This window comes from Malus domestica, chromosome 13 (genome assembly GCF_042453785.1).
Source record: "Malus domestica chromosome 13, GDT2T_hap1".
NCBI lineage: Eukaryota > Viridiplantae > Streptophyta > Magnoliopsida > Rosales > Rosaceae > Malus > Malus domestica.
The window spans coordinates 34,536,038-34,551,268 of NC_091673.1; the positions used below are offsets into that span (position 1 = coordinate 34,536,038).

General features: G+C 37.2%; 1 protein-coding gene across 1 annotated transcript; it reads left to right on the forward strand.

Annotated features, from left to right (window-relative positions):
* Window positions 1–7,611: 7,611 nt before the first annotated feature.
* On the forward strand, window positions 7,612–14,757 carry LOC103447394 (bifunctional dethiobiotin synthetase/7,8-diamino-pelargonic acid aminotransferase, mitochondrial). The gene is made up of 14 exons (XM_008386581.4): window positions 7,612–8,483; window positions 8,589–8,759; window positions 8,976–9,237; window positions 9,377–9,457; window positions 10,011–10,131; window positions 10,383–10,531; window positions 11,517–11,611; window positions 11,897–12,012; window positions 12,103–12,243; window positions 12,720–12,853; window positions 12,945–13,076; window positions 13,430–13,564; window positions 13,882–13,994; window positions 14,177–14,757. The coding sequence occupies exons 1-14, from the start codon at window positions 7,762–7,764 to the stop codon at window positions 14,358–14,360; spliced, it is 2,556 nt and encodes an 851-aa protein (XP_008384803.1). The 5' UTR covers window positions 7,612–7,761; the 3' UTR covers window positions 14,361–14,757.
* Window positions 14,758–15,231: the final 474 nt, after the last annotated feature.

Sequence of the window (15,231 nt, forward strand, 5' to 3'; positions counted from 1 at the left end):
TACAGGTAAATGATTTTGAACATCTCCACCTCTTATGACAGTGTGCAAATATGGTTCTAACAGTCGAATAATACCTGCAATGTCCTCCAGCTCTTTTGGGTCTTCTTTTAGACTAGCTCGATTATTGGCCTTTGTAAGTTTGTTCGTTCACTTTGTTCCATTCCTAGTCTAAGGATTTTAAAGATTGCAACGTGTAAAAAGTGGCTTCCCTCATAGTTCGATTTGCATGTCTGTTCTTAGTGAATTTTTGGCAAAAGTTCATTAAGGACTAGGTCACTTGCATGTCGGTTTTAGAATCCTTTTGTCAGACCTTATGCATTGGACTTGAGCATTTCCGATTGGACTACACCTAGCTAAATTGGCCAAGGCATTTTCAAGTATTGGAACACCTTTAGAATAAAATTCCTCTTGAGGATTTCCTAGTCTGGATGCCTCATTCGGGCCTACTTAAACACATGGTGTCGCAAAATGTACTTGCTAAGCTAGTCTAGGATGGAAGTAATCATACTCGAGGTCAGAACTCAGAGCCACCCCTCAGATGATTCTCGAATTTCCCATTCAACCATTCCTTTGAATGTTGTAGAACCTAGGTTTGAATGTTATAACCCACAACCATTAAGTTGTATAAACTTTCTAGAAGCTGGATGGTGCATTGGACTTCTAGGTCAGCGGGCTATGTCCCTATGACCGTAGCCCACCTATCAGAACTACGCTAAATATGACTTGAGCCTCCCAAGATGTTAACCGAACACTACAGATTGGGCTAAAGGAGACTCAAACCTTATTGGGGATCATTTTTGTTGAGTAGCCCATGGTGAGGTGGTAAAGATATGAGTTCTCCAGGGACTTGTCTTTGCAGTCTACAACGTTTAAGTGTAATAACACCAAAGCTTGGCGATATTCCATATTTTAGTGATCAGATTTCCATCCATATGGTCCAGATTATAGGTTCCTTTGCCCCCTTTGTAAGAACCCAAATTTTTGTATTATTAATTAGTTAGTAGTGCAACTGTATGATTTAACTCTCTAATTTATATAGTTAGATTAGTATGCAAATTGGTCCATATGTTTGAGATTCGTTATATATAAAATACATATATATTTTTGGCAAAAAGGACAAATATAATATTTAGTTGTTATAAATCTATTGATTTTTTTTTAATATTTGTTTCTTTCTTCCTGGACGATAACTCCAAGAAGGAGTTCACAAACTCCTTTTCTCAAATCTACCATGGTCTGAAAAGGGGAAAAAAGCCCTAGCTTTTTCTCTCTTCGAATTTCAGAAGCAAGAGATAAATTTTGTCTTTGGGTCTACAATTCCATGCTTATCTAGAGTCAAATTGTAGTAGCCAACAAGTAATTTATGAGGTAAGTTTGTTTTTATTTCCTTATGACTGTACAATTGAGCTTGTGCTTTCCATACCTCTCTCTCTTACCACCACGTAAGAATTTAAAATCAGGAGGTGTATGATTTTCATTTGCTACGACTTTTCAGCTCAATCTAGTTACCATGTAGGAGTTAGGTGAATCCTCCTCTTACTGTTAGAAAGCAAGAGGTGTCCAATTTATGTGGCTCGGTGACTTGTGTCACCTAAGGAAGCATGAGGTGGAGGTCTAAGAAGTAGGTGGTCAAGAGTCTAGAGTTAGGCCTCATGATTGTTAGGATTTATTTGAGTTTTTAGCCAGTTAAAAAGAAGCAAGAACCTGTATAAATAGGGAGTCAGTTCTCTTGAGAATCAACGATAATAGAAATGTCAAACAAAAAGCATTATAGTTTCAGAAGGCTAGTGAAGGAGAAAGAATGCTAAGAGTTGACGTAATCTTTTATTTGGTTAAACTTCTCATTCCTTTTATTTGATTCATCTTTTCAATAATTTTGGTGGGGTTTCAAGATGCTGGTTAATCAATGGTCAATCTTTTTCAGCCAAAACCCTATAATTTCATATTATAAAAATGTTCAGTTTCCTCTTTGATTTCAAAATATACTTATGTTCTGTTATGTATAGTTTAAATACAGGGAGCTTCCACAAACTAAAAAAGAAAGAGTCTTTTATGTCGAGGTTTTGGTTATGGATTGCTAGGAAGGAAGGGATTTCAAGGTGAAATTTTGAAACGTGAAACTTTTGAACTAGTCATCTAAGTCAATAAACAAATTTTGGCTTTGGAAACAAGTTTTGATTGTAATAATATATTTAGATATGATTGGTGGGTTTGTGCTGGTATGCATTATTAATTGTGCATAACAAATTTACACCATACAAAAACTTTTAGTTTTAAAACTATTTTACTAGAGAACTGAAGCATGTTTTGTTTGGGTTCTCATTATACATACTCATCAAAGTATGTATTCTACAAAGTCTGTTTATAATACATGAGTTGTATTTTAAATTGTGTGCTTAAATAGTGATAGTTTATACTTTGAATAGGAACTCACGGGCTGGGCCAAGATACTTGATTAGTGTGGTAGTTACGTGGACATACGTTGTAGCTTTGGAACCAGGTAAGGGGTGCTTGGGAAACTTTATAACAATTTGTCTATATATTCTGATTATTATATGTTGATTTATTGATATTGATCTGCTTGGTTGGATATAAAATGATTGCTTATGACTTATTGGATGTATTGACACATATGATTTCATTCCTTTAGTTTTAGAGTGGCTCTTTTGAAGGTTCGTGAGGGTATCATTCAACCTCCTGAACATCTTCTTAATATGGTCCATGAATGTGGTCGTGGCTTGGGCAAGGGCCTCTTTCTTCGGCATAAGGTCTGAGTAGGGATTCCTGTGGAGGTGGCATTGGCCTCGACAATGGCACGGGTGCCTGAATCGGGTCGGGTTGCTCGTGTTGATCTACCATGTATCTATCTAGGTAGAGCGATTTGCAGGGTAATATGAGTTGAAATCTCAATGAAAGCATCAACTGTTGGAACAATTTTTACACATGTGATTCCTATAGCCAGATGAAGGAAAATTTTTGTCCTAGCTAAGAACATGTAAGAACATTTGAATACATATGCAAACTATTAACACTTTAAAGTAGGCATGCATTCAAAAACAATTCATAAAACCCATGACTTTCAAAGCCTAGTATATGGTGAACCAAAAAGACTCTTTAACAACATTAAAGAGAAGTAAAGATTTAGAGTTTCTTTACCCTTGAAGCTCATCCTTGTTTACACAAGGGATTCACCCAAGTGGAGGGCCTTCAAGTCACCTCCTAGCTCCTTGGATATTGCTTGTGATTTCCTTCTCCTTTTGTGCTCCTTTGGACTTTGTGGATGTAAGGAAAGGATCTCCAAAACACCAAAAGTTTGGTGTCTCTAAGTCTCCACACCAAGGGTTAAGTGTGAAGATGAAATTGATGACTTAGGGAAGAAGAGATTGCTAGATTAATCTCCCTAAGTGGCCGGCCTCTTTGTAGAGAGAAAGAGAGAAAATGTTTCACCTCTTTGCCTCAAAGAAAACCCTAATGAGAAAATAGCTATAAAGTTGCTTTTATAACACTTTTCTTTGGTGAGTGGCAAACTTGCAATTAAGCAAACTTTCACCATCTCCTTACCATGGCCGGCCTATATGTTGTGATTGGGCTTATTGCCCATTTTGTTTTAGTTGTCATACAACTTAAACATAATAGGCCTTATGGACCAAAACACTTTTGGGCCCCGAAACCCAAAACCAACTTAAAAGCCCAATACGAACCTTTCGTATAATTAATTAACTAATTAATTAATCTTGACCATTCTTCAATTAAACCATTTAATTGCATATCCATTTCATTTAATTTCTCCACTATCGCCCTTACTCGGTGTACGATCCATTAGGTTCCAATTAGCGAGGTAGTGGGCGATTGTTACTCTTAACGATCGATTGTGAATTGAAACCACATTTCAATTCTCCCTTTATGATTAGTGTTTGCTAGTCATTAGGGCTTCCACAAACCATGAGTGACACCTAGCAGTATGTCATGGTTACCCAAGCTAAGTAGAATTGGTTGGAGAACCTATCCAGTTACAACTACAATGCAATACGGTCATTCTCTAATACAACACTCTTAATCACATTGTTTAAGTGATAGTTTGTTTCATGTCTACTATCCAATGTGATACTTTTCTATATGATTCCTTTGATTATGAATTGGAACAAACTTCCTAAGTCATATTCATTTGCTTTGGCCAAAGACTTACGAATCATATCTTAGAGTATTCTCCTTCCACCATGGAAGGTTAGAGATCCCTCGTTGTGCATTCATATGCCTACATGACTAGATAACTTGACCCCAACAATGCCGTGGACACTCCGATGGAATGCCATTGACATGATCAAAGATCAAGGACCTAACCATTAGACATCTATGATGCCTCAGGTCAAAGGACTACTTTGCATATTGCAACTTTCGAGTTCTTACATGACATGTATGTTCGAACTCTCTTTCGATCGTTGTTCGGTGTAATCGATTACTCTTTCGAGCACCTATGTGTTTGTCTTAGTGTCCAACACCAAATGACTTGAGACTAGTCATACTCAAGCTTGAGTCGACATAACACATACTAACCTTAGCGGATTGTCAATACCCAATTGGCAATCCTATGGCTAGGAACGTTTTAGGAATGAACATAAGAGAATGGTCTCGATAATCTAACTCACTTAGATCACTTGTCTCTTAGATCAAATACATCCCTTGGATTCCCTTATTACTTAAACACATGATACAATAAATAGTGATCAACAATAAGCTTTGCCCTTCATTAAACATATAAAAGTTTAATACATTAAGTATTCCAAAAAGCTATTACATCAAATGAGTGGCTTTGTGGGCATACTTCCAACACCAGATTGAGTCTACAAGAACAAAGACAAAAAAATGGTTGTGAAACCAGGCATCCAGAGGAGGGGCGGGTAGGTTCTCTAATGATCAAGTTAGTATCTGAGAGAGAATATGAGCATAATGCTTTCAATGGGAAATAAGTGTCTCTTACATTGTGAGGAGTCAAGGTGCCTATTTATAGGCATTCACATTATATCTCTAGAACACTCTGCCAACTGTCTGAAGTGTCAGAGTAGTTAGAATCAGATCTATGGCTTAGAGAAGTCAGACCATGTGCATTATGGCCTGATGCTACAGTCCCCCATTAGATAAGTAGTTAGGGTTGGCAGTTGAGACTTGACTGGACCTCATGACACATGAGTGGATAGTGGTTGAACATAACATGGATAACTTACGTTGAATGGCAAACTGGAACCTCATCCATCAAAAGTCTGATGTATATTTGTCGTATTCATAACAACCTCGACCGCGTCAATTCCCTACGCAACCGTCCAACATCTCTTCCCTATTCGACTTTCCCAGATAGTGGGGTAGCGGACAACATACTCTCATAAGGGGACAAGGATTGTCTGCCCTCATTTTTTCCATGCTCTTCCATGCTCTCCTGTTTTGTGTGGTCACGGTTAAGCCATGTTAACATTTTATATTAATTTTTTATAAAGATAATAAGACAAAAATGAATAGTAATATAAAATGTTGACGTGGCTTAACCGTGACCACACAAACAGAAGGGCATGGAAGGGCATGGAAAAAGGGAGGGTAGACAATCCTTGTCCCTCATAAGGACTCTGGTTATTGGGTATAGACCCTATGTGGCGGTAGACCACATACTCCCATTAAGACTTTAGTCAATGGGTCTGTTTAGAACCCCTTTCAATAACCACCCTGAGTCGACGGATTCGTGCAATTAGATTGTCGTTATATGGCTTAAGTAGCTCTACTCATTTCGAATGGACGTGGATCTTAATAGGATCCAGATTAAGGTGAAGACCTAACCGCCATACGAATCACTGTTGTGGAGAGCTAAAAAATATGATCTCACATTTATATTTACACACACATAGTGTGTGGCTTCATCTATTGTCAAAATAAGAAAATTGATATAATCAAAATAAGAAGATTGATATAAACAAATGCTACTTAAAAATTAAATGATACAGTCTTTTTGAACAAACGATATTATCTACATAAAAGGGAGCGGGGAATGTGCTAAGCCTTACAATGAGTTAACACTAATGTGGTTCGAATTCGTCCTTAGCGACTTACAAGTGAAGATGAATACCATTATATCGTAGTACTAAGTGACTTAAATAATATAGTCTTTGCATACTTCAAAATAATAAAATGTGTGTGGATGCAAGCTACACGTGTCACATCCCGACTCGGAGCCCCACTACATCATGGGCTTGACTTCATCGTAGCATGATATTGTCCGCTTTGGGACCGACCACGCCCTCATTGTTTTGTTTCTGGGAACTCACATAAGAACTTCCCAGTAGGTCACCCATCATGGGATTGCTCTTGCGCGAACTCGCTTAACTTCGAAGTTCCAATGGAATCCGAAACTAGTGAGCTCTCAAAAGACCTCGTGGTATATGGAGATGAGCATGTACATATAAGGTATAGAGGATCCACTCCCCTGGACGATGTGAGATATTACAACATGCAACTTTCAAATCATTGTTGAAGTTACCTACTCGAATTTTATTACGATTTGATACATATTTTTTGGAAATAAAAAATCTGATATTGAATGATACATATTTTTGGAAATAGAAATAGAAAATATGATATTACATTCAATATAACAACTGTAAGTAATTCAAACAGATACAAACACAACTCTACATTTACATTCCAGATGATATTTTTGAATTTTGTGTTTTCTTTAATGAATAAGAGCGTTTACGAGAAAAAAAAGAAAGAATAAGAGCGGGAAAAATCAAATTTGGAAGAAAAAGAGTTTCACTTTGGGTTTTTTTATTAATAATCCACATTTTGTTGACTACACCCCATATAAAATTTAATAATAAATAACTCATATATCTTGATATAAAATGACTATTTAAGCCTTAAATAGTACACTTCGTAAGTTCTTTTAACAGCAAAGCCTAATAATAATTCAAGAACATGTTGAGATCGATTTTTCTTGTTTTCGAGCTGTAGTCTAAGAGTTCAAATTTGAAAATAAAAATTCTGCAAATTCCGATATCACCTTTTTAAAGATAATTTTCATAAGCTGGGGGTGTAATCACAAATGCTACAAGGAACCCATGAGATTTTTCGTAAGGGAAATATATTGATGTTGATACATGCATAATCATTAATTATGAATCAAAAACTGATTCCATTTGGCAGTTAAGAATGTCTGGAAAAGAGAGTTTCATTTCTCATTTTTTCGGTTGAAATGAGAGACTTCAAGAAGAGAAAAGCTAGCTGAAGTTTGAAATCCCAGAGCAAAATAGGATAAAAATGTAAGAGGTCAAACAAAAACAGCTAAATTATACAGATAGCAATACACTAGAAGCTAGGCGCATTTTATTTCCTGGAATTCGACCAACAGAAGCAATTCTTTCTAACACTGGATAAATCTCCCAACAAGGCAGCAACAACCTTTCTTATTTCCTTGTGGGGTGTAAGGGTAGTGTAAGAAATTATGTGGGATGAATTAATATAATTTTAAATTTAAAAATTAAAAGTAGGGTGTTTTCAGTACTTGGGGTGTGGTCAACAAAATATGCGGTGTTAATAAAACAACCCGTTTCACTTTTTATTATCATACGAGACTTGTATCTTGTGGTGGAACTTGCCACGTGTCCTTTGGATAAGGTCGTAGTTGAAACCAGTAACGCATTTTATATCCAACTTACTCCCACCGACATTTTCCCACCTCCGTTAAACCCTCGTAAACCCCCCAAAACCTCCACGACCACCATGCTCACCCTCACTTCTCTCCTTCTGCGCCCCGCCCGCCACTTCGTCAAACCCCTCTCCACCAGAACCGCCTCCACCGCCACCACTCCTCCGCCTCCTCTCACCGTCCCCCTCTCTCACCCCATCTACCTCATATGGTCCGCCAACACCTCCCTCGGCAAAACCCTAGTCTCCACCGGTCTCGCCGCCTCCTCTCTCCTCTCCAATCGCCACCCCCGCCGCCGCTCTTTCCTCTATCTCAAGCCCATTCAAACCGGCTACCCGGCCGACTCCGACTCCCATTTCGTCTTCTCCAAACTCACCTCCCTCGCCCCCCGCCGCTCTCCCCACCTCTCCCTCCTCGCCTCCAATCACGTTCTCAAGGCCTCTGCCTCCGCCGCCAGCTCCATCTTAGCCCCCCAAATTCCGCCAAATCACGGCAAGGGCATGTGTGATTTGGACTGGTGTGAAGAGAGCAGGGTTGATGGTGGCAATTCTGGGAATGCTCCGAATTCGGAGCTGGTTTGTAAGACAATGTACGCTTGGGGAGACCCTGTCTCGCCTCACTTAGCGGCTGAGAGAGAAAGTGGTGCGGTGGAGGACTCGACCTTGCTTGAATTGCTGCAGAGGTGTTTGGAAATTGGGTTTGGAAAGGAGAAAATGGATTCTTTCTGTGTGATTGAGACCGCTGGTGGGGTTGCTAGTCCAGGGCCTTCTGGATCGCTTCAATGTGACTTGTACAGGTACTTCAAATTCGTAGTTGATAACATATGCTCTGTATATCCTTGTTATTGTTATTCTTTTAATCAGTCAAATTATAAATGTGAGAACTTGGTGCATGTGTGCAGACCTTTCCGTTTACCTGCAATTCTTGTTGGAGATGGACGGCTAGGTGGTATTTCTGGAACCATTTCAGCTTATGAAAGTTTGAAACTCAGAGGTTATGATGTTGTTGCTGTTGTTCTTGAGGATCATGGCCTTGTAAATGAGGTTCCGTTAGGATCATATTTTCGAAACAGGTAATCTGATTACATTTTTTTTTTACAGTGGCTATATACTGATCTGTATGTACCTATATGTCAACTTGTGGACATAATACGCAAACATGGCTCGCATATTTGCATTTCATTGCCTTTGAACGGATATGATAATAATGTTTTTGTTGTCGGACGTGTTTAATATCCTTCTACTCATGTAAAAATCCAGATATGGTAACTGTTATAATTTTTTTTTAGTGTTCCAGTACTTGTGCTGCCGCCTATTCCACAAGACTTGTCAGATGACCTTGTGGAATGGTATGACGATACTCAGAATGTATTTGATTCGTTGATGGAAATAATGCTATTAGCCCACTCTGAACGAATCAAGAGATTGCATAACATGCCGAAAAGGGCCGTAGATGTTTTTTGGTGGCCATTTACTCAGCACACATTTGTACCAGAAGGAGATGTTACAGTGATCGATTCACGCTGTGGTGAAAACTTTTCAGTCTTCAAGGTTTGTGTATGTGGCTTCACAAATTACCAATGAAGGCAGAATATGTCATGCTCGACCGTTTGTTGTTTCTTCCTAGGTTATAATTATAATTGACTCTTTCCTAGCATGCCTACCTAACTTTTGGTTTATTTCATTTTAGGCTCGGAATGATGATGTTATGATTCAACAATTTGACGCATGTGCAAGTTGGTGGACTCAAGGACCCGATGCTACTTTACAGGTCATCTTTATAAATATCTTTCTGTTAAATGTTTTCACTGGGACTCGATTTCAATCTAGATAATTGGTGGTCAGACTTTGACATAGTTCACAATCATCTTGCAAATTTATAATTTCCAAATCCTTGATTGTGTCATTCCTGGAATGGATGCCTATGATAGTATGCATCTTGTATGTTTATTATGCTGTTGCCCATTTGAATCGTTGTTAATTCACTCGCTCTCTTTTTTCTTAGACTATTTATAATGTTGTCCATTCGGACCTTTTGGTCTATCCAACTGGTGTTGAACCCTCTCATTGAGAGCAAATATTTTCTGTTATTAGTTTTTGGCTTCCATATGGATGGTCAGGACAAAGACTGTTCCCCCTGTGTTCACACTTTTCAATCTTTCTTGGGTTTTTTCGTTTCTTTGTGTTTTTAGTTTTGGAAGTTATATCTCATTGACACTGATTGTGCCTCCCGGTTGTTTCAATAAATTTATTAATAAAAGTACAAAAGAATAATATGCAATGCCTAAAGTTTTTTAATCTGGTTTTTGTTTAGGTGGTTTCAGACTGAGCTTGCAAGGGATATGGGTTATGCAGCTGCAAGATTTGGGCATGTGATGTTTCCTGAGAATGTTTATGAGCCAGCCTTAGAATGTGCTGAACTTTTGCTTGAAGGTGTTGGAAAAGGTTGTTATGGTGTCGCTTTTATTCCTTTAATTTCTTTTCTTGTATGCTGTTTTCTGTATTCTTAAAACATACTTGTTCTAACTTTTCAGTGCTTTATTTTTTGGGTAATGAATCTTTTATTTGAGTATTATCTGTGGTACATGCAGAATCAAAGTTTGTTTTAAAATATCTTAAATTTGTCATCTATATTCTACCTGTTTTCCTTATTTTTTCTACATTTGCTTATATGCGACTGATGACCATTTATGCAGGTTGGGCTTCTCGAACATATTTTTCGGATAATGGATCGACAGCAATTGAGATTGCATTGAAGATGGCGTTCCGTAAATTCTCTTATGATCATGGAATTCTTTTAGATCATCTCAAGGATAACTCAGCTGAGAGACATCCGGAACTTGTGGTGGGTCACATTAATTCTTCTCTTCATCTACATAACCACTGTCTTTATCAGATTAGACAAGTACTTCTAATGCGTGATTTCTAACTTGATAAAAGCTCTGTTCCCTGAAAACAGTAAAAGAAACAGTTTTGTTGGTCAAAAAAGTCCTAAGCTTCTCTGCCTGGCGCACATTGTTGTTCAACCTTTGTATCTGTATTGAGAAACTAATAATCTATTAACACAGTTGTAAAATAACATACTCCAATTCCAGCTTGACATACTACTTGGATGGTGAAGTATACTCAATGAGTATCAGGTATTTTTTAATAGATAGCATCTAATATCTCTATCCAAAAAATATTTTACATAGCAATGAACTAAGAAAGTGTGCACTTTCAGAAATTTTCTGATTGAGGCTTGATGTGAACACCTACCTCTAAGCCAGCATTAACTAAGCAGTCTTCTAGGCATTATTGGTTTAACATAATTTGTGGAACATGTGTTATGATGTGAATCAACTAATGCACAACTGCATTGTGGTGAGTGAATCAAATTTTGTTGGACTATCCCTTTCATTAATTGACTTAGGAGTAAGACTAATAATATGTCTGTTTTTCCTAGTGTTAGCTTGACCGTATTTATATCTTTTGCAGCATAGTTTGAATTTTCAGTATTTTCTTTAACAATAATAGAAAGGGTTGAGAAGACAAATGGTAGTGAGAGCAAACTATTTTGGAAAAATTTATAAATTTGGTACCCCATAGAGTCGAAACTTAGAAGGATGTCCTGAATTCAATGTTCTTCTCTCCCCTGTTTCACGTTTACAGATAAATTAACCTTGACCTGCTGTATGTTTATTTATTTTTATTTGTGATTGGTAGGCTACCTTTTGCACAGGTAGGATTCATTGCCTTGCCTATTGTAGTGATCCATTAATGTGATGTAATCTTGGAGTTATGGTGAGAATTTTCTTCAATTCTGTTGACCTAGGAGTTGTATATTTCAGGTCCTTGCTCTGAGAGGATCTTATCATGGCGATACTTTGGGTGCTATGGAAGCACAGGCACCATCATCTTATACAGGCTTTCTCCAACAACCATGGTATGGGATGTTCTGTTACAAGCAACATTACTACATTTCTTCCAAATCAATAAATGGTATTCTTGACTGTCTATCATTCATTCTCTTGCAAGACATGTAAATATCAGGTATATATTCATATGTAAGAATTAGACATCAATGCCATAAGGAGGGGCCATTTCGTCACCTTGATCATTTATTTCTTGATTCCAGAGTTGTGTCTAGGAATATAGACAGATTTTAGCATTATAGAAGAACCTTTTTTTATCATTAAACCTTCTCAAGATTTATATATTTTACCTGCAGGTATAATGGAAGAGGTTTTTTCCTTGATCCTCCCACAATCTTTTTGTACAACAATATGTGGAGCCTTTCGCTACCTAAAGGGTTGGATTCTCAGATTTTGGATCTTAAAAATTTGAGTAAGAGACCTTTCTTGTCACAGTTAACCTATTATATTCAGACCTGTTAATTCGGTTACATTTTCTTACATTTTGTTGGCACGTCTACAGCCTTCTGTTCCCGTGATAATGTTTTCGACAAGAGCAGGGACAAGTCAGATATTGCTGCTCTTTATTCAACACACATATCAGAACAGTTATCAAAGTTCCCTGAATCAAAAGGGTTAATTGGATCTTTGATTATTGAACCAGGCAAGGTTACTCATATCAGTAACTTTATTCCTATTTCTGATTGGATGCGATTGCTGTTTTTTGTTTCTTTCTTTATCAGTCAGGTGATATATTTAATAATGTCTCTAATATTTGGATAGGCAATGAAATTTCACTTCACTCCTAAGATGAAATATAGTTAATTATGAATTCCCAAGCCCGACCTTCATTTACTGAATCTGCACATTTTTTTTTTTTTTTTGAGCATTGTCGCTTCTGAGCTACCACTTGTTTTTCATCTTTGAGATGTCTTACGTTTGAAGTTCTTTTATTGGGCTTTCTTCTAGTCTATAAAGTGAGCACAGCTGTGTTTGGCGTCTATTGTGCGATGAGGCTGAGAATTATGACCTGAGTTAACTTTTAATAAATAAAGATTATATACCCTCAGTTGCTTTATGTCTTTCCCTTTTATATGTATTTAGCAATTTTTTCATTCTTTGTTTGGAATTGTTCTGTAGTCATACAAGCTGCCGGAGGAATGCATATGGTTGATCCACTTTTCCAGCGGGTTCTTGTAAATGAGTGCCGGACTAGAAATATTCCCATTATCTTTGATGAGGTGTTCACTGGTTTCTGGCGGCTAGGAACAGAGGTTCGACTCTCTTTGTAACATTTCATGCTCTCCTTAAAAAGTTTCTATATGTTTTATTTAATTGATTGGGAAAGTTATTTTTGTTTTACAGTCCGCAGCAGAATTACTATGTTGTTTTCCAGATATAGCATGCTTCGGGAAGTTGCTGACTGGTGGGACTGTGCCCTTGGCTGCCACATTGACTACAAGTGCCATATTTGACTCATTTATTGGAGACTCAAAGGTAATTTATTGCGGTGTACTGCCTTGTATGAGAAGCACTTCATTTTATTTTGCAACTTGGTTCGATTGTATATGTTATTATACATTTGTTTAGCATTATTCACTCTAAAGACAAATCATGAATAAACAGATTAATATTGGCCAGTATAACGGCCTTTTGAAGATAAATTATAATTTTATTGGTTACATTGGAGGGAATCAAACCCTTGACCTATAACCCATTATTCTCTCTCTCCGTCACCACTTGGGTTAACCCCCAAGTTTTTAATGGAATTTGTTGTCTCTATTTTAATATTTTGGACCTACATTTGGTGTTATGCATAGACTAAGAAGCCCCTGCTGTTGATTTTATAGCTAAAGGCCCTTCTGCATGGACACTCATATTCTGCACATGCCATCGGGTGCACAGCAGCTGCTAAATCCATAAGATGGTTTAAGGATTCGCAGAGAAATCCTAATATCACGTCCAAAGGAAGCTTGCTTAGCGAGGTATGTGTAATATCATTTACTTGTGCTTGTGTCACACTTGTATGCTACAAAATACAAAAGGGGTAACTTAATGTTTTTTCATTACTGGGATTTAGTTAATTACGAGACTAAAAAAGGGCTTTACATGAAGATGGTCATTAAATGATTCCATATTTTAATATGGTGGTACTGGATTCCTAAATTATTAACTGCTGAAACTGTTTATATTAAATTTTACCAAAGCCCGCTGTCTTTGCTCCGTCATTGTGCGGTATGTTTTTAGCTTTGCTTCCTTTTATTTTCTTTGACCACATGGCATCACGTTCAAATGCTTGCAGTTATGGGATGAAAAGCTAGTGTACCAGATCTCTTCACATCCTGCAATTCAAAGAGTGGTTGTGTTGGGGACACTCTGTGCTGTAGAGCTTCGAGTAGAAGGCTCCAATGCTGGGTATGATCGTATTACTCCATCATTTATATTTTATGTGGTGCCTACCATGCATATTTGTTATTTAGATTTGATTATACATGTTATACCATTGAAAAGTACGAGTTGAAGTATCATGTGCATGTATTGAGTCTATTTGTTTATAAACGTTGTTTGAAATGTTTTGTTCTATGGATGTTGAATAGGTATGGGTCACTCTATGCAAGCTCTCTTTTGAAGAAGCTCCGGGAAGATGGAGTTTACATGAGGGCGCTGGGACATGTCATATATCTCATGGGCGGACCCTGCACGTCTCCTAAGGTTTGCAAGCTAGTACTCGTTAAAGTTTGTAGAAGACTCGAAGAACTTAGCCAAACTGAAAACGATTAAAATATCTGCAACTGAGAATTCAAGTAATCTATCCACAACTTTCTGTTCTTGTTTGTTATTTACATTTATCTCATGTGTTGTTCGCATGCCAATTGCTTTTAGCCCTAATAATGCCTTCCCTCACCTGCTTATGAACAAGGGAGGGAATGCGACAGTTCATCTGCTTATATTTTGTATAATTCGATTGGATGGGGGAAAACAAATAAGGGAAGCAAAGTTGATGTATTCTATCTGATCTTTTTATATTGTTGTTTTAGGATAAATGAGTTATGTACTACAAATTTTACAAGGACTATTTGTTTTCATCCTACATATTCATTCCTTATTATTTGTATATCACAGTTTAATATATGTGCAAACGTAACTCAATAAAATGCAATAAACATGAATTTGTGCACATGAGTAATGTTGATTTGTTCGTTGGAAGAAGCAAGGAGTCAAGGGTTTTCCTTTTGCTTCCATTTTTTTCTTGTTGTATAGTATTATAGTCTTGGCTGCTCATGGTTTTGAAGGAAGTCTTCCTCAAAACACTTATGACTGTTTCATGCTTATCATTAGAAACACTTCATGTTGTAAATCACTCTTTGAAGATCATGGTTGTTTCGTCAGTCAACCGTGGTAAATAATAAATGGTTTGAAATACTTTAATCGATTTTATCTTTGTTTTTATATAGTAAATGACTTGGAAGTTTTTATTGATTTTTTGTTGAGATAATCTTTACAGACTGAATATAATAAAAACGATTCCGACTGTAAGTAGAAAGTTTTGTAAAACGACCACACACTGTTTTGTGTAAGATATTCTGCACAATTTGTGTAGAGCCAAGTTTTCTTCCTCATTATCTAGTTTCCCTTATCATCCTCCTCTTTC

Bases quoted from the DNA above. Each gene is read 5' to 3' on its own strand.
- LOC103447394 (XM_008386581.4), top strand. From the start codon at position 7,762: ATGCTCACCCTCACTTCTCTCCTTCTGCGCCCCGCCCGCCACTTCGTC. The intron at 12,244-12,719 runs GCAAGGTTACTC...ATTGTTCTGTAG, and splicing joins ATCTTTGATTATTGAACCAG to TCATACAAGCTGCCGGAGGA. The intron at 13,077-13,429 runs GTAATTTATTGC...TTGATTTTATAG, and splicing joins CATTTATTGGAGACTCAAAG to CTAAAGGCCCTTCTGCATGG.